Source organism: Mauremys mutica, chromosome 6, assembly GCF_020497125.1.
Source record: "Mauremys mutica isolate MM-2020 ecotype Southern chromosome 6, ASM2049712v1, whole genome shotgun sequence".
Taxonomy (NCBI): Eukaryota; Metazoa; Chordata; order Testudines; family Geoemydidae; genus Mauremys; species Mauremys mutica.
The window spans coordinates 50752409-50772068 of NC_059077.1; the positions used below are offsets into that span (position 1 = coordinate 50752409).

General features: G+C 39.9%; 1 protein-coding gene across 1 annotated transcript in view; it reads right to left on the reverse strand.

The window, feature by feature from the left end:
* EDIL3 (EGF like repeats and discoidin domains 3) overlaps nucleotides 1-19660 on the reverse strand; it is a 427756-nt gene that overhangs the window by 137415 nt on the left and 270681 nt on the right. Inside the window, exon 6 of the mRNA XM_045022223.1 lies at nucleotides 7091-7272. Coding sequence (XP_044878158.1) covers nucleotides 7091-7272 — 182 coding nt within the window. The remainder of the gene's footprint in view (nucleotides 1-7090; nucleotides 7273-19660) is intronic.

Sequence of the window (19660 nt, forward strand, 5' to 3'; positions counted from 1 at the left end):
ACATGTCAATTTATTTTGACAGGATCTATTTTTTCATAAACACAGGTTGATTGGCATTAATTATATTATCCTCATTATTAATTGAGTTCCATATCAGCTACTCCATTATCTTGCCTGGGATTGATGTCAGGCTGCCAGGCCTATAATTACCCATGTCATGCAATTTTCACTTTTTTAAAATTGGCACAATATTAGCTTTCTTCCATCTTCTGGAACTTTTCCAGGGCTTCCAAGACTTATTGAAAATTAACATTAATGGTCCAGCAATCTCTTTAGATAGCTCTTTTAAAACTTTTGGATTCAAGTTATCTGGACCTTGAGTAGCTACTGTTTAACATCCTCCAGAGATACTAATGCAATGGAAAAAATGTCACAATATGAGACTCTATCATCTATTGTCTCTCTAAATACAGAACCAATATTTATTGAACACATCTGCCTTTCTTCTTCATTATTGCTGACAATTCTACCATTTCCATCTACTAATGAATGAATACCATTGTTAGGATTCTTTGTTCTCAATATGTTTTAAAAACTCCTTATTGTCTATACCTTTGCTGGCCATACATTTCTCCTTGTGTCGCTTTGCTTCTCTTATCAAGTTTCTAGAATTCCTAATTTCTGATTCATAATAATTACTATCAATCCTCCATTCTTCTATTTGTTATACATTATTTTACTACTATTATTATCTGTTATAGCTACCTTCACTTTCTCGCTAAACCAGGTTGGTTTTTCAACCAGCACAGCCTTTTCCCTCAATTGTGGGATTGTAGCTTTTTGGGCATCTAGTAAGTTGTTCTTAAATTATTCCCAGTTATTATTCACATTTTTCTGATTAAATTCTTCTCCTAATCTGATCTGATTCATAATTGTTTTCAACTTTGTGAAACTGGCCCCATTAAAGCACCAAGTATATATGTATTACTGGTCTGGACTTTATTCTGCTTGCACATTATAAATATGATCAAGTCATGATCACTTTTACGTAAGCTTCCATTAATATTTATTTCTGTGGTCAGTTCCTCTTATCTGTTAGGACAAGGCCTAATAAAGTTAATGCAGTATCAGGCTATATTGACTCTCATATCCTCCACATCTGCCTGTGAGCCTTCAATTCTAAGAAAGGTGCTAGATTGGCCTCCTATGGAGTCTATCCTCAGTTAAGGCTAGATTGTTCTTAGGACAACTCTGCAGTGGAGGCAATACAGAACACCTCCCTTTGGTGAGCGCTAGGAGAGACCAGGGATTGCAATGCAAAAATTAAATAAATTCTCCCAGGCTCTTGTGCAATGGTGAGGTCTGAGACTCCTGCTGCTGCTCTCCTTTGCTCCCTAACTTCCCCCACTCTGTGCACCCATGTGAGGACCAGGCAATATCTGCCCCTTAATGAGTATTTTACTGGTCAGAGAATGAAACGGGGCTCCAATGCAAAGTACAATGCATCCATGAAATCTGATTTTCCAATGGTTCATATCTCTGAGAAATCAAAACCAATTTCCGGCAGAACCTCAAAGGCATTTCTCCTCAACAAGGACTATTTCCCTTCCCAATTTAGATTTTATTTATCCCAAGCTATTTTAGCACTAAAGGTATTCAGAAAAATATTGCAAGATTTTTTGATTTATTTTTTATGGGAATAATGTATTATGTCCACTCTCCCCCTACTGAAAAGTAGCTCAACAATTTTTCTTCAGGTGCTAAAACAGAAGTTACCCTGGGGCAGGGATAAGCCCCGGAAAATTTCATTTCAATAAGTGACGGTTTCAAAATGTTATGACTGACTGAAAACAGGTTTTAATGGAAATGTTCAGGCAACCTTAACTATAGCTATCTCTAGTGCTCCAGCTATAATGAAACTATAGAAAATCTCTAGTCTTAGAAAATGCAACACTAGCTCTCAATGTTCACACGGAACTTCAATTTTTAATGTCTTTCCTGAAAAATCCACATAGTAAACTGCAGGGAACCTTATTTATGCCCAGGAAGAATGGTTGGATGGGATCTATTCCAAGTCTCTAGATAAACTGCTGCAGTTTCTAAGAATCACCACAAACATGACCACCTTTCATTCTAAGTGCAAGGGGGAGATGGAGGGACAAAGTAAGAAAGAGTTACATGTAAGATAGGCTAAGCACATTACTTAATTAATTATTGAAAGGCACTTAAATACCATGGTAATAAAAGTTGTATAAGAATCTGAATAGGATAGAATCAACACTACCTAGTATTACTGGTCAGCTCTGTGTTTTTGGGGAACCAGGGCACAGTATCCAACCTGTCTGACTCACAAAGGACCCCCCATACCTCACCCTCTGTTTGAACCAACGCCGATCAGAAGGAAGACTTACAAAAAGCAATGAAAAGGCAGTAGGAGACTCAACTAAACCCCTCAGACAAGGGCGACAGGATTAACGAAACTCCCCTAGCCTCATTTGCATCAAAGATGGGACAGGGAGGCATCTCCATTAGCATACAGAATGTAGAACAGAGATTCCAAGGCAAGAACCACACTGAACTATGGGACCAGAAAAGCAGGGAAGCACTGCATGATGGGGGATCTCTACTCCCAGGGCCGGTGCAACCATTTAGGCAACCTAGGTGGTCGCCTAGGGCACTACGATTTGGGGGGCGCCATTTTCTTCGGCAGCGACCGCGGCGGCCGGATCTTCAGCCACCCCGGTCGCCACTGGCATTTAGGCAGAATTTGCTGGGGCAGGGGAGCGCAGGAAGGGCCGCCTGCAGCAAGTAAGGCGGGGGCGGCACGCAGGGGAACTCCCCGCCCCAGCTCACTCCTGCCCCACCTCCTCCCCGAGCACGCCGTGGCCACTTCACTTCTCCCGCCTCCCAGGCTTGCGGCGCCAATCAGCTTAGGCGCTGCAAGCCTGGGAGGCGGGAGAAGTGAAGCAGCGACGGCGTGCTCGAGGTGGAGACGAAGCAGGGGTGAGCTGGGGCGGGGGGTGCCTCAGGGCAGAGGGTGGGGGGTGGGGAGCTGCTGCAAGGGGGGGCGCGTCAGGGCGGAGGGGGGGAGCTGCCGTGGGATGGAGGGGGGAGCACAAGGTGGAAGTTTCGCCTAGGGCGCGAAACATCCTTGCACCGGACCTGTCTGCTCCAGATGTTAATGAACCCAGGCCTGCACACAGCCAGCTCAGCAGTTATCAGACCAATTCTAGTAATAAATCCTTTTTTAGTAGCCAAAATACTGAAGCTGCCTAATTCCATTCTGAGCTCCCTCAAAGAAACACCACCCATAGCCAGGAATGATCAGTTCCTATTGTCTAGCCTGAACAAAACAACTTTGGTATACTCCCTTGAGCTATCGATTTACCCCTAAAGAAATCTAGTGTTATCCCTTGAACCATTGTTCTTTCCCTACAAAAACCCCTACCCATGCTCAAGGAACTGTTTTGCTGCCTGTATTCAACATCTACATCAGTTCCACTGGGATTTCATCTTCTTCTGACTCATCGTGCTGGGGGCTCTGCCTGTCTCCAGCACTCCGGACCCTCAGCTACTGCCTCCACCTGGGACCCCCCAATTGATTCAAGCTCCATGGAGCGGTGAGAACCCAGCTCTCTCTTTTTCTTTCTCTAGGTTTAGCCTTTTGACCTTGACTTGTGTGATCAGTTATAGTTTTCTAAACCTGACTTTTATAATCAAATTTAAGTTAGATTTAATATTATAACTTATGTTTGTTTGGCTCCCAATAAATAACTTTCATGGTTAAGCCAGTTGCTTCTCTCTCTCTCTCCCCCTTGTGGGTGTCTTTTGGCTTCCTCATTCGCTCTGCAGGAACAATCCTCATACTTAAACCAAAGATCCCTGCAGCGCCCAAAAATCCTGTGGGGTTTGCTCATCAAGTGGGTTACTATCAGAACAATTGTAACATGAAAGTGGGGATAGGGACGTACTGAACCTGGGACATATTAGAATAGAAGCTTGGAAGTGCTGCTCAACCCAGCCTGCTCAGGCGTACTCTATTCCAGGACAGTGCCCGTGGCATATGAGGGTGACAGCTTGGAGGTGTTGTTTGACCCAGCCTGCTGAATCCAAGGGCCAATGACGGTGACAGCTTGGAAATGCTGTTCAACCCAGCCTGAATCCAGTGACATATAAGGGGTCATCTTGGGAGTGCTGATTAATCCGGTCCTCTCAGACATGGTCTGTTAATGTGTGTGTGTGTGGCTGATTCTGCGGATGGAAGAACCCAGCCCTGGGGAACCTAGGTCCTGCAGGATAGCTCCATTGGGAGGGAACTATCAGAAGGGAGAAGTAGAGCTCTGTATGAGAACACAAGTGACACAAGCAGTACATTGACAGAATTACAGAACACTACCCCCCAGAAGAGTAACCCTAATAAATGAGCTACCCCAAAGTAATGGGCAAATCTGCTAATACTAGACTGAGTCCTGTAGCCTGATCTATAGATTATGTATTAATTATATTGATTACTTAAGAATTCCGTTATCACTTTGAGAGTTGACAGGTTTTTGTCTCAAGATTAGGCACAGTGTTATTCAAAGTATTATACAGTTGGGAACCCTGATGTGCACAGCTGTAACTCTCACACTATAGGAACTCTTCTATATTTACAAATAGTTTATTAATACATTTAATACAATCACAAACACTCCAACTGAGTAAGGTAGATGGAGATACTACAGAAAGTACATATGAATATCCATATACTCACACCATCCCTTGCAGAACAACTTGAAATGTTAGCCATCATCTTCCTCATCACCATCACCTTCCCCCTCATCACCATCATTCTGGCATCTCCCAAGGGCTACATTTCTCTCTCCTACTGCCCATTTGCTGGGATGCAACTTTTATAATATGTTATGCTGACACCACTATGTCTGTTGCATATTCAGCAGGGGTTTCCTCCTCTCTTCTTTATGTGTATTTCCTCACCTTACTAATGTTGGCATGTACTTCTCCTATAGGTTAGTATATCAGAGATCTCAACTTATTATCATATATGTCAATTCATTGTCATGGCACTATTGTGGTTAGTCATCTGTGGATTTGATTCCTGTTCCTGTGGTTGATAGGTGTCATTATGGTCAAAATTCCCCCTTGCAAATTCTATTTTCAGTTCCCCAAAGGTTAGGGGAAACCATTAGGTCATTTATCTGTGCCAAATCTCATAGGCCTCAAGCTTTATGCTAACTGCTGAAGCGATACAAGATACAGGTTCCCTGCATTACTAATTAATATAATAAAACAGAATATAATGAAGGCAAGGCAGTGAAGATAATGAAGGAAAGCTAGCCCTATGGGCTACAGTCCTTAGAAGGGCTGACTGAAAAACAAGAATTTCATTTCACACAAAAGACTTTGCTATATTTTTTTGTGAAAAAAATATATAAAGAGAGTGCCCCATGAAAAATAGCTAACAGCCCAGTGGTTAGGGCACTGATATAGGAAATGAGAAGCCCAGGTTCAAGTCAATGCTCTGAATCAGGCAGAAAATCCCACTCTAGTTTACTGGAGCCAACTTCCCTCTAACAGAGCCTAAAAGGACAATTTACTACTTCATGTTCCCATTTTACTTTTAAGTTAGGTTCTGACTCCAAGAACACACTTCTGCCCAATTCCCTTTCCTTTATTCTTTCCTATTCCTTCTCATTGTATACATTCAGGAATTTCCAACTCCCTGCTGGACTTTATGGAAGGAAACAGATCTTAAGATGCTTAATATGTTTGTTTTTTCACTATGGAATTATAATAATTAATAACAATAAAACAACATAGGGTAAAATTTTCAAAAACTCTTGCTCCTAAATATCACAGGTAGTTTTGAAATTTTTACCTGTAACAGATTTTGGACCTAAAATTTAGGTAAATAGGAAAAGTGCATATAACACTTGTGAACATATACTTTATCTGCTAGTCAGTAACTATGCACAAAAATAACACAGGAAGTCAATGTAAGAACTAAAATATCCCACATGGAACAAAAACTGTGCAATTTGCATATGAATATTATGAAGTATATATTTCACATATTTGACTTGCATGAGACCATATAAAGACTAATATGAAAGTGGCCCCTTTTATATGTTACATATGGATTGTAACATATATTACCATGCAAGAAGCTTTATTAGGTAACAAATAGTTAAAGTACCTAAATGCTAGTCCAATACATACACATCATTAAAAACAAACAAACAAAAAACAACCTATAGAAATCACCAGCTAAGATTAGCTACAAATCTGATACCAAGCTTAAAACACTATTCCTTAACATGTAGCCATCAGATTTGATATTCCACTGCTTTGCCACTTGTGTAGTCATGTACATCTGTGCAAAGTGAATCCACCTGTGCAAATAACTACACAATTTGCATGGTAATGAAATACCATATCCATTGAGTGGACATTTTCATTTGCAACTTTCCAGAAATATTCTCTTCTGGGCAGAGATAAAGTATGGAGAATTTCAGCCCCCAAAGATATGTTTGAGCAAGTTACAAACATTAGAAAACAGGATTCAAATAGAAGACACATTTCAGTCTTAACTACAACAGTTACCACTGCATCTGCTATAATGCACACACTGACTTATTTATGTGGGCGTGTGTGTTATGTAGCTAGACAGAGAGGATACAAATAGAGGGTCCTGTGCTAAAGTCCCTTCTTGGGCAAAATTCCTAATAAAGCACATGAGAATTTTGTCTGCATAAAGACTTCAGGATTGAGCCTATGCCTTTATAAATATCAAAGGCTGTCCATCCACAGCTGCTGCTGCTAAATGCTACTATAGCACTAATGAACAGATATGTGGCATATCTGAAAAGCTGACTCTTTGATAAGAATCTGTTTTTATGTACAGAAGATTCTTACAGTTACAATGGAGTATTAGGGTATGTCATGTTTTTATATAAGATTTGTATATTTTACACACATAAAGAAGTTGAAATTAGGATCTTCTCCCACCACCCTTTAATCTAGGATGCATTTATGACAGTGAACAAGAATCCTGCTATTAGTTTACCACTTATCTTCATCAGTTTCTTAAATGACTCTGGAAATTGAGTGTAGGAGATTTTTTTTTTCCTCCCACAACTCCATCTGTTACCTGAATCCATGGCCATCTGTCGTTTTCTGCAGCAGTCCAAGCATTTACAAGACCCTTCTTATTAAGTCGTGCATAGTACGGATACCATTTCTGGAGCCCAAAAAGAGCCCGATGGGTGGATGATGCAGTAATTTGTTGGTTTGATACAATTCCTCCTTCTATTCCCAAGGGGCCAGAGCATCCTATGAATGAAAAAAAGGGAAAAATGAATACAACTGAAATGATTGATTACTCAGGTTCATGATTGACATACTTGGAATAGTGGTTAAATTAATCCAGGATGCTACTGGTTTCAAATATGTTATTAGCAGAAATTTAGAGCATCTGAGTAATACTGTGCTATCAGCAGAACTGAGCAAACAGTACAAAAAATTGTCCGTGAATAGTTAATTACATTCGACAACTGATTAGATTAACTTCATGACTCCTTTTTGTTTGCTTTCCACAAACATTTGAAAGTCTGAGTTTTATGAATGCAAGTATTTACAAAAATGAACTGTAAGCCTGAATGTTGCAAAATTTGCTAAAAACAAATTCAAAATTGTATAATTACTCCAAAATTGGCATTTTGCCATTTGTGCAATGCTAGTTAGTCCTCTATCCAACACAGTGGGAATTGTGAATATTGTAATTGAATATATAATTGGAAATTTGCACTGCATTGGTTAGTTACATAAATAACCTTGTATTAAGTCAGGTCCCTGAGTGGAGCTCTTTTGTAACTAATTGATGCAGCACAAGATGTATATTCAGTTGCAATCTTTACAATTTTATTATAGACTTTTCTATGGTGCTCATCACCAAGGTACCTAAGCATCTCAAGAATGTTAATGGATTTATCCTCCTAAGACACCTAGGAGGTGTTACGATATTTGCACATGATTGGTTATGCAAGTCATTCAATCAGGGAACATAACCCATAACCCTTACATGAGTAACCAGCACACAGGAAAAAAAATGATTATTCAGACTTCACAAATATTCTGTTGACTGAGAATAATTTCCTGAAAAAAAATGTGAATCATTTCAAGTGAATGTGATTTTTTTTTCTATTCCAAAACAATTCACAAGGGGAAATTCATTACATGAATTATTCGTAAATTATTTATTTAGCTCTGCAAAAGATCTTCTGCAAGTTTGTGGGCCAAATATACCTTGGGAATTTGAAACAGGACAGTAGAGAGCAGACATTTACAGACATTGATCAGGACATGCAGCTGAGTGAACAACAGACACAGGGATGGATTTAAGCAGACAGCTGCCATTTTATTAATTTATCACTGGGAAGTTGAGCTAGGCACCCATCCCCTGCTCTCACATACCAGGCATTTAACTGGGTCTAACAGTGAGTTACTGGGCTCCCACCATATACCAATAACTGAGAGTAAACCCTCCTCACACACACACACACCCCTGACTTACCTCACTTCTAAATTCTCTCTCCCTCTCCCTAAAATGAGGGGATAGAGGTAAACAAGAAGGGACCTCAGTCTGCAAAGAGTTAACATGTCCCCTTCTCCTACAGGCACAACGTCCACCAGCAAAATCTTGGGTCTCATTTACCTTTGGAAACTGGCCCTTTTCTTTAATACTTTATCTGCACTAGCCGCTGGGGGCAACAGCAATTAGCCTCATTGCATGCCCCTATCCCTACTGCCTGGCATCTATTTCTTGCCTGATCAAGCCCTTAAGGAGACAGAGTCAAATGTCAGCCTCTGCATGCAACAGATGGACTCCATTAACCCTAAAAAGCTCAAGCCCTGTGTTGCAAGTGTCCCTGTGTGTGATCACTCAGCCACATGTCTACAAAATTATCCAGGCCACTTCACAGTTCATACGTTTCCAGGTTGATGCAGGTAGACTCAACGGCTCCCCGCCAAATTCACCTTACAAGCATCTTTGACCAAATCAGAACATGTTCAGCCAACTCCACATCTCTCTGAATCCTAATTCTTGCAAGCACCAAGCTAACAGGGACAAGAGGCTTTTGACAAAATCTCAGGAGAGTTTACATAGATGGGGCAGATGGGCATCAAAGCCACATAGTCCTGTGCCATCAGCCCAGCCAATGGGAAAGCAGAGGACTCAAGGAGGAGGGGGGCAGACTTTTCCTGCCAAGCATGTGTTCCTGCAGTCTCTGCTCTTTCTCCTCCAGTATCCTGCTGTCCTATCAACATCCCCTCCTGTTGATCAGGGAGAAGGGAGACATTTTGAACCGTATTTGCACATCTGAATGTAGGCAATGAATTCCTAAGTGTTATTTCTGTAAAATCCTTACTACACACTGTGATAAACTTACAAATAATTTAATTTAAACAGACAGTGGGGGAAAAAATGATTATTGCAATTTGCTCCCTTTCCCCGAAGCTGTGGCAAGGGACAGTCAATTTCAGCATGATCTCAGCATTATTATATATCACTGACAAATATAAAACAAATTGAAATTGTAAGTTGACTTTGAGGTGAGGGCTGAAAGGCCTTTAAAATACTTTGAGGGGCTCAATGTTTATTGTTTTCCAAATGACAAAACCTGCTCACTGTACAACTAAAAAAGATGCTGGATGAAATCCTGACCTCACTGAAATCAATGGCACTAATCTCAACAGGACAGGATTTCACCTGTTATTTCTAACTGCCAGCCAAACTCAGTCTGAAATCTGGAAGCCTACTTCTGTTTTTCTGGGTCATCCACCACCACTAATATAGATTCTGCAATTAGAGCTTAGTTAATAATTCTGTGGATGCTGCATGAATCAGAATGAAATTCAGTTCACTCTCCCACAGCTGTATTGGCTCCACGGTGGTAACAGGAGGAAAAAATAATAAAATCTTATCTTTGTCACTGACAAAGGTGGACATGACAAAGAATGAACCTGAGAAGCCGAACTGTTAATGATGTATTATTTTTACATAGTAAAATCCAACTTGAAGGTTTACACACCAATTTCATCAGAAGGGTGAAATCATTTGTTAAAATAAGTCCATTGAGCCTGAGAATTGTCACACTTTCAAGCCAGAGGAGGATTTTGAAAAAAAAAATATGGGGCTTCAAAAGTTAATATGTTTCTGATTTCTGCATAAAGAATTTAATTTCTTTATCAATTCATAATTCAAATACAAAACAAAACAAAACAAAAACAAACCCAGCTTAACTGGTTCCAGTTTCCAATGAAATTAGGCATCCAGGAGAGCAAGTGAATAGTGGGGGTGGGTGGAAGTCTAAAAATGGAGATGTTATTAAATTTCATTTCAGATTGGATAGTTATGCTTCTGGATATGGATCAGGGAGTCTGAGGAGGAAAGTTGAATGTGCGTTAGTGAGCCGATGGAGGTTAACTTGAACTAGAAGCTTCAGATACAATATTGCATTTTGGCAGTCTTCACTCTGATAAATCATTGCCTAATGACATGTTATTCCTTTTTTACTTACCTAATGTGTTAAAATTTTACACCAATGTTAACTTTTCCCTTGCATATGTTAATTATGGGCAAACAGGTCAAATCCATTCCCCCAGATTTGAATCCTTTGAAATTTTCTGAAAAGGAGGAGGATGTTGATTTTGTGGCTTCATATGCAACCAATCTGCATGGATTTGAGTCTGATGGAAGTTAAATCTTGGGATGAAGATAAGAGTTAATTCTGGATTCAGGGGAATACGTACAAGTACTGTCCTTGTATTGCTTCCTGCCTTACTTCCCAGCTCTCCATATGTTTAGGCTGGTAGGGAGTCATAGGAGAGGAAGGTTTGAGGCAGGTCTGCTCTATATTTTTTTCTGGGACTTTTGCTAATTCAGTTGTAGATGTCCTGCTTGCCCTTATAGCTAGGGCCCTACCAAATCCACGGTCCATTTTGGTCAATTTCACGGTCATAGGATTTTAAAAACTGTACATTTCATTATTTCAGCTATTTAAGTCTGAAATTTCACAATGTTGTAATTGTAGGGGTCCTGATCCAAAAAGGAATTATGATGGATTTGCAAGGTTATTGTGTGTGTGTGTGGGGGGGGGTGTTGCGGTAGTGCTACCCTTACTTCTGCGCTGCTGCTGGCGATGGCAGCGCTGCCTTCAAAGCTGGGCAGCAGGAAAGCAGTGGCTGCTGGCTGGCTGGGAGCCCAGCTCTGAAGGTAGAGCTGCCACCCACAGCAGCGCAGAAGCTATGGTATGGTATTGCCACCTTTACTTCTGCACTGCTGCCTGCAGAGCTGGGCCCTCAGTAAGCAGCTGCCACTCTCTGGCCACCCAGCTCTGAAGGCAGCAGCATAGAAATAAGGATGGCACAGTACGGTATTGTGAGCCTCACTTCTGCGCTGCTGCTGGGGGTGAGGGGAGGGTGCTGCCTTCAGAGCTGGGTACCAGGCCAACAACCACTGCTCTCTGGCTGCCCAGATCCGAAGGTAGCGCAGAAGTAAGGATGGCAATACCGTGACCTCCCTAAAATAACCCTAACCCTGCAACTCCCTTTTGGGTTAGGCCTACAATTTGAGAATGCTGGTCTCACCTGTGAAATCTGTATAGTATAAGGTAAAAGCACAAAACAGAACATATTTCACAGTCCATGACATGTTTTTCATGGTCGTGAACTTGGTAGGACCCTACTTATAGCAAAATGCACAGGACAGCATGCAGAGAAGCAGCCTCACTATACCGAAAGTGTTCATATTGAAACTTGTTTACCACATAAAACAATATGTATGTTGCCTGACTACTGACAAGTTTATTGTGTGCTCCATTTTTCTGGCCAATGCTAGTGGTGGGGGTGGGGTGTTTTCCCAGTAGAAGTAAGACAAGAATAGTTTAAAGTGGAAAAGGCAATTATAATTTTATCTTTTATCAGTCAAAAATGAGCACGGGGAACTTGTAAAATGCTCCATAGTCTTATTTTGCAGGAATCCCAAACCATGGGTAGTCTGGATTTTGTCCTTGAAACCTAAAACAGGGGGATTGAAATTTTTACAATAAGTTTTGGTAACATGGCCACCAGAGTGTCTGTAAATACAACAGGACCCTGCATTGTATGATCAGGACAGTACCGGACAAGGGGGGACCATCTTTTTGTTCTGCGTTTGTACAATGCCTAGCACAATGCGGTCCAGTCCATGAATGGGGCTCCTACCTACTACTGCAATATAAATAATCATAATAAATAGTTTTATGAGGATCCCATGTTCTCTTTTGGAGAAAGCATTTATTGTCGCCAATGGATCTGGACGATTTTTTAAAAATGGTTCAAATATTCACATATAAGTTTGTGTGTGCAAACTGGTTAACTACATGCACAACTGCAATGAATGTATTTGGGCCTGCTGATACATATGCACTTACATTTTATGGCAATAAGATCAGTTCTACTTTTAGAAAGGTAGTTTCACTAATAATCACCCCTTCCCCCTACCCCCACCTGCAAGAGTCCTAAGGAGGAGCTCTGTGTACCTATCTCCCTAATCAGAGATGCCTTTGAGGGTCCACAGCCCTTCTCACAACAACAGAGATATCTATATTCTCTCTGACTTCCCCAGTGCTCCTGGGAAGTCTTCAAATGAAATACAGAGAGGTCCCAGGGAAAAGTTAATAGTATGCAGAGACCTTGCAAATGAAAAGACAATAGGCTGAACTTCAGCTGGTATGAAAGGGTGCAGCTCCCCCCAGTCAATGAGGACCCATTTACATCAGTTGAGGATCTTGCCCAAGGTGTTAATCAAGCCAAGTTGAAACTAATAATGAAACAATGAAAAAAGCAGCACTTTGCTTTGGAATGAGAAGTGAGTAAAGGTTTGGCCAGTTCTTATTTGCAGTGCACACCCTGCAAGTGGACCATTAAAGTGGATGTGGGGAAACTTAACTGAGAATTTCCTAGCTCTTCATGTTTTACTTCTCAGCCTTAACTTTGCATCAAACAGTGATCTAGCTATGGGGATAATAAGAATAGTTAGAGGTTAACTTCTGGATTAGGCACCAGAAGTATAACTACACAGAGTAGTGCTCACAGATTGGATATTCTGAGCATTAGAACTAAACGAATACCGTAATTGATTTTTTCGAATCAGTGGCCAAATAAAAAAAAAATAGGTTTGTTTCTTACTGACATTGATGTTTTTATTTTTGTTTTTCTTGAATAAACAAAAAACTTTTTGTTCTGGTTGATTCAAAATGATGTTTCTGAAACTAAATGTAAACTCAACATGAAGTATCAAAATGATTTGTTTAAAAAATGTAAAAACAAAAATATTTTGATATTTCTAATTTTTTTTTCTTCACTTCTTTTTTGCGGAAACTATTTGTCAAATTCATTCTGAATTTTTGAATAGTTTCTGTGCCCCCAAAAATGCATATTTCAGTTAATTTACTACTGAACAATTTTTGCCCAGGTCTATTGAGCATTGACATAAGTCTGCTCCCACTCAGTTGAGTTTGGTGGGAGCAGAGTTAGACCAGTGCGGAGTGCCTACATTATGAAAATGGGAAGAGCTCCCTCTACATAGACATGGAAAGAGCTACAAAGGCAATCATACAAACCTGGACAGTTTGTGAAAAGTATGAGAAAAGACACTTGAGGGGCCATACATTTACCTTGATCTGTGACTAGAACATCTGCCTACATTGCTGATGTAAATATGGAGTTATTTGGGGGATTTGAGGTCAGCCCCAGTATATGGACCTAATGATTTAATATGTCTCTTCAATGTGAGGGAAAACCAAGGGTAGGGAATCACCTTAAGTGCTTGAATGACATGGACAGAGACATTTTGTTCTTACTATGAAACTAATTCATATATTTATGGCTCACTTGTGGTTCATCCTGTGCAGATGTGCTAGTGGGGTTATACAGTATGTTCTCTTCCCAGAGTAGCAAATAGCTACAATCTGCCTCCTACTGATGGAAAGAGAAAGGGTAGAGATACCAGTCAGTACTGCTCCATGTTCCAGGGAGAAGAGTGTCTGGGAGAATTTCACTTCTTAAATTGAAGGCAGTTAAATGACCAAGTACAGCCAGTGGCACAAGTAGAATTGCAGTACGCTGTGCATAGGCGACTCGGGAGGGACACAAAGGGGGGCACCAGCTAAAGGGGAGGCATGTGACCTCCCACGTGACTCCTCCCTGCCCCACTCCCAGCCTGGGGCCCCCACGTGCTCCCCATCCCCTTCCCATCACACGTTACCTGGGTGTGTGGGGGGGGATGTTCTATCCTCCCACTGTGTCGGAGACTTCTGAACCACATGGCTCTCCCAGAAACCACAGCGACGAAAGGAGCAGAACATGGGGCTGCCAGCTCCTCCAGCATGGCTGTACAGACCCCAGACAGGAGGCGCAGCTGCATGGAAGGGCTGGGGGTTGGACATCCCTGCCGGAGGAGGTGCTGGCATGGGGCCGCCCAGCAGCCCCACGTTCTGTTCCTCTGTCTTTCTGGTATGGCGTATTGGCAATAAATATCTTAATGGTATGGTGTACCATATCATACCACCCTACTTGTAACACTGAATACAGCACTTACTACGCTCCATCAACTATGACCATATACCATCAGAATTATATGTTTTCCCTAGCTTTTTTGATATTACTCCTAAAATCCACAGCTAATTTCTATGTCCAGGGAATAATTTACTTCACTGTATATATTTCTTATTGTGATTGTACTTGTCTTAATTTGTCAAATTGTGCTTTGTCAATTTGTTTAAGGCCATGTCTACACTTACAAGCTTACAGAGGCAGAGCTGTACTGATACAGCTATGCTGCTATAAGATCACTCGTGTCATCACATTATGCCAGTGGGAGAGAGTTCTCCCATTGACATAATAAAACCAGCTCAACCAGCTGCGATAGCTATGTTGACAGGAGATCATCTCCCGCCGACATAGTGCTGTGCACATGAGAAATTATGCCGGCAAAACTTATGTCACACAGGGGGGTGTTTTTTCACATCCTTGAGTGACAAAAGTTTTACCAACATAAGTGCTAGTGTAGACATGTCCTGAGAATAACACCCAAAATTCACAATTTGTAAATGAAAAATCCTAAAATATAACATTGGAGATTTTTTTAACTTCAATGCGCATTTCAAAACATACCAAAATGAAACACATAGCAAACATTAAACTAGATTTTCATTTCTAGATAAAGAGAACAAGGCATATAGAACAATCATAGCGACATTTGCATGTGCAGTTATAAGATCCACATTTAGACGGTTATTGTTATCCAAGGTAATATTCAATAACATTAGATTTTCAATTCCACCTTTTAAGGCCATTCAAGAAAGAACAGATCACACGGATAAATTCCTCCCATTACAGAGGCACATCAATTCTATTAGCATAATGGAATGATTGGTCTATCTATTATTGAAACAAAACATAGTTTAATTACACTTTTGGTTGGTGTTATAAAAGGGACAAACTTCTTCTCTTACTCTCATTAAAAATAAACCCACACATGCAAACACTAGGTACAGAATTCACAAATTCAAAAGGAATGCCAATAAACCTCATGGCCATGAATAGAATCAAGAAAATGTAGGAATTAATGTAATATACATCCTCAAAAACCTGAGAGTTGAGTACCAATTTACCCTTTTAATTCTCTTAATAACCAGCATCAGTTTGGAATGAAGATAAGCACTAAGGGGGTTGCTTTAGCATATAAGAAGACAGCTACAACCAGAGCACAGGATTTCACCAATATGAATCAAGAAACAATTGGCCATCTTTCCAGGTTTCACCTCTAGAATACAGGGCTTAAAGGATCAAGTGGCCTCCCTAGTCACATATTGGGCACCACTGCCCAAATCATGCAGCCCACAAAGGTAAATTCTATTATCATCCACCAACTAAACCCAAACAAACAAGTACTGCCCCATTTATGCCAAAAATTGCTTTATGATATTTTCAGATGGATATTAATATAGAAAAATGCTATTGATTTATAACCCTAGTAGATGAAGGGACAAATCTTTTTAGGAACGATTGAAGAGAGAATAATAATAATGGTAATAAGCCAAAAAATAAAGGGGTGTTAGTTCACTGGACAAACATGTTTACTTGAGTGGATTTAATGCTGAGTTCTATAATTTATTTCAAGCTAGAAGTTAAGCAAAACCTCCAAATGGTTTAAATGTTGCTTGAAAGTGTGTAGACTATGCCCTTGCAAATAAGAGAATAAGATTTCTTGCTACTTAAGATGAAGAATGGCTGATTATGCAGCATTAATACATAGCTTTCATTTATTTGGTTGGTATATCTCCAGAAAATGTAATAAAAACAAACAGATTTAAAATGGAAGGTATGCAAAAAACAAATTTACTTGAGACATTTGCAGTACTCTCTTCCTCCAAGCACCTAATTTTGTGGAGTGAGATTACTCTGACTGTTTTTAGCACAGCATGTTAATTACACTGACCACAAAGCCTGCCAATGGGATTACAGATGACCTCCAATATTGCAGTAATTAATGCTGATTCATGCATAAACTTTCCTCTGTGCAATTTAGACTGCAGCCTTTCCCCCACGCCTACAGTTTGTATTTTATAGGATACCATTCTTCAGACAACACTAATAATTTAAAGGATCTGATTAGATGGTTAGGAACAATCATTTCAGTAGTTTATTACAGTTTCTATCCATACTCAATATATATGATAGACTGCTGATGTGGGAATGTCTAAATCCACAGAACACTAAAATTGTCTCCCCTGTGCAAAGACAGAGAAAACAGGTTTTGTGCAGGAGAGTTTGGTAGTGGATTGAATCCTCCCTTCCTTGGTCTGCTGTGTACTAGTGAAACTGCTTCATTGCTATAGTAACTTCTGCAGCAACTGAACCCCTATGGGTAGGAGAGACTTGCATATTTGTCGGTCCTTTAGTTATGTCCCACACCCCCAGCCCCCCTTTAGTACCCAAGACGATTGTATATGGAACCAACAAAGAGCACATAGGGCCAGTCTTTTTAAAAAGTATTTAGGCATCTAAAGATGCAGCTATCCCCATGAGATTTAGGCACTTAGGTGCTTTTGACAATTCCATTAAGCACTTATCTGCATCTTTAGGTGCCTAAATATCTTTTAAAATCTGGCCCATAGTTTCCATGTGGTTTGTCCCCACTATGCATTAGAACAACAGCAACTCTAATATGCTGACAACTAGTGAGAACATAGCTGATCAGTGCTTTTAGAGCTTTCATTAATGCCAGTCACTAAAGCTCCCTCAGGTAAATTAAATTTGCACAGCAAGGTACATATGAAACGTAATAGAAACTCCTGCACTTCTCCCTTCCGTTATTAAGTTTTACTTGGAATAAGACTTTTATTTTTAAGACACCCCAAAACTATTCTAGTTATGGCAGAAAAATATTAACAATAATTTTCAGATTGTTGTAAACTTAAACAGAGTTGAGTTTGGTCTAATCTTTGGAAGCCTGTTCCACAGCCAAGAAAGCTGACTGAAAAACCTGGCCTCCCATACACTTTGACCTGGATTTATTAAAATGCATTGTCCCACTGGAGCACAATTCCCTTGGCAGGTCATGCAGAAGGATGTGGTCACTGATGTAGCTGACCAGTTGAAAATTCTGATGTTCTGAACCAATGCCTTGAATTAGCCACAGGGACAGAATGAAAATGGCCTTAATATTTTCTTAAAAGTACTAATGAGGTACTGTCAGCTTAAACACAGTTTATGAAAAAAATATACACACACACATACACACTATGTCCAGTGAAACTCTGCATTAATGCACTAAAATATTTATCTTTAAAGATATAGTCAGATAACTCCTCTTGTAGATAGAATTGGAAAGACAAGACATCGTTATGCTGAAAGGTCACCTACATTACCTTAGCAAATTTATGAGAGCTGCAATGGGAAATAATGGGACTATCACATCAGTACAATTAACATTCCTTCAAGATGCCCTGACAATGAGAATCTTCACGGGACTCAGTTGGATTACACGGGGCTTTTCAAGAGCTGAATCTCATTTTGCAGCACAGGTACATTCTTTGTGTAATGTACTTTAGTTTTTTAGAAGAGCAGCAAAACATATCTTCTAGAAAAATGACAACAATATTGCCAGTTACAAGACACATTCACTGAGACTGTTTAAAAACTACCAGCTGCAGTAATACGAATTCTGCATTGTAATAAAATAGATGTTCTTTGGAAAGAACTAAAAAAAATGGAAGCACTTTACAATATAGTGCTGATGTAAAATGCTAAATATGAGCTATAACCACTGTAGAGAACCTGAATTGCATGCAAATGGATATTATTTAAATTCTGCTATCCACAGGATACAGTTTTCAAAGCCTCTAAGGTGTTTCCATCTTCTACCATAAAATACACAACTTCTTGATAACTGGAAACTCAGATATTAGAATTTATGCCCTGATCCCACAAGATGTTCCATATAGGAGAACCCATGTTCATATTTGTGAAATGTCTGCAGAATCAGGGCTACAAGCACCATGCTACAAATGTAGGATTAAACTGGGGGAGGCAGTGACCTACATTAGGGTTGAAATTCAAAATCAATATTTCCACAACCGCTGTTCTCCATATGCATAAAAATATGGTATTTCATTAAATGATTGCATGTGTACAATAATACAAATTCTACATTTGCAACTGTAGGTCTTAGTATAGGAACAGAATTACAAATTCTGCTTAATAATAATATTGTATTGCACATGAGGCTCTATCTTCACCTAATTTTGCGCACTTAGCCTAGGTACCTTCTGTTATGGAACTGGACATCAACACTTAGATCACACTTTTCAGGCATGGGTGCCAGTATATGCATCTACCATGACAAACAAAATAATACAATTCCTTCCTTTATATTAAATAGCTTAGACTGCTAAGTTCATCAGATGATACTTGTGACAGATTGTACGCCTATGTTCACCACTTTTACAAGACTATGGTACATTTTGTACAAAGTATTCCTTGTGAGGTATCATTTGAATACTTATAATTTGCTGATCATTATTGTCTTGGTAAAATATATGTAGCAACATTGTATGTAAAGTTATAAGATTCTACTGTATGACATTGCTGAGACATGCTTCAAGTTTAGAAAAGCAGGCACAAACCAATACCACAGAGACAAGGGCAAACGGACGCCTCAGACAGGTGTCAACAAAATTAATTGGACTATCACTTGGTTAAGTGGTCACTCTTTGGCAGGAAGAAAGATGTGAGTGAGAAATTTACATGCTGTGTAAACAACCTGGCTGTTGCCTGAACCCCAACTGGAGATGATTCTCACAGAGAAGGAAAAGATATAAAAATGAGGAACAGAGCCCCCAAATCACCTCTTTCCCCTCATCTCTACTCACGGCATCAACAAAGTTTGAAAGACAAAGAAAGCCTCATTGAACTGGGGGAGTGGTCCTGGCTGAAGGATTCCAACCAGACTGCTGTAAGCATATGGTGAGAGAAACCTTTTTTTGCTTCAAATTCACTCAACTTGTTAAGTTAAGTATTAGTTTGCATTTTACCTTTTATTTCTTTGTAACCAAAAGAAACTCTTTCTTTCTTTTGACTCACGTCTCATTACTAAGGCTGCGAGTTTGTCACG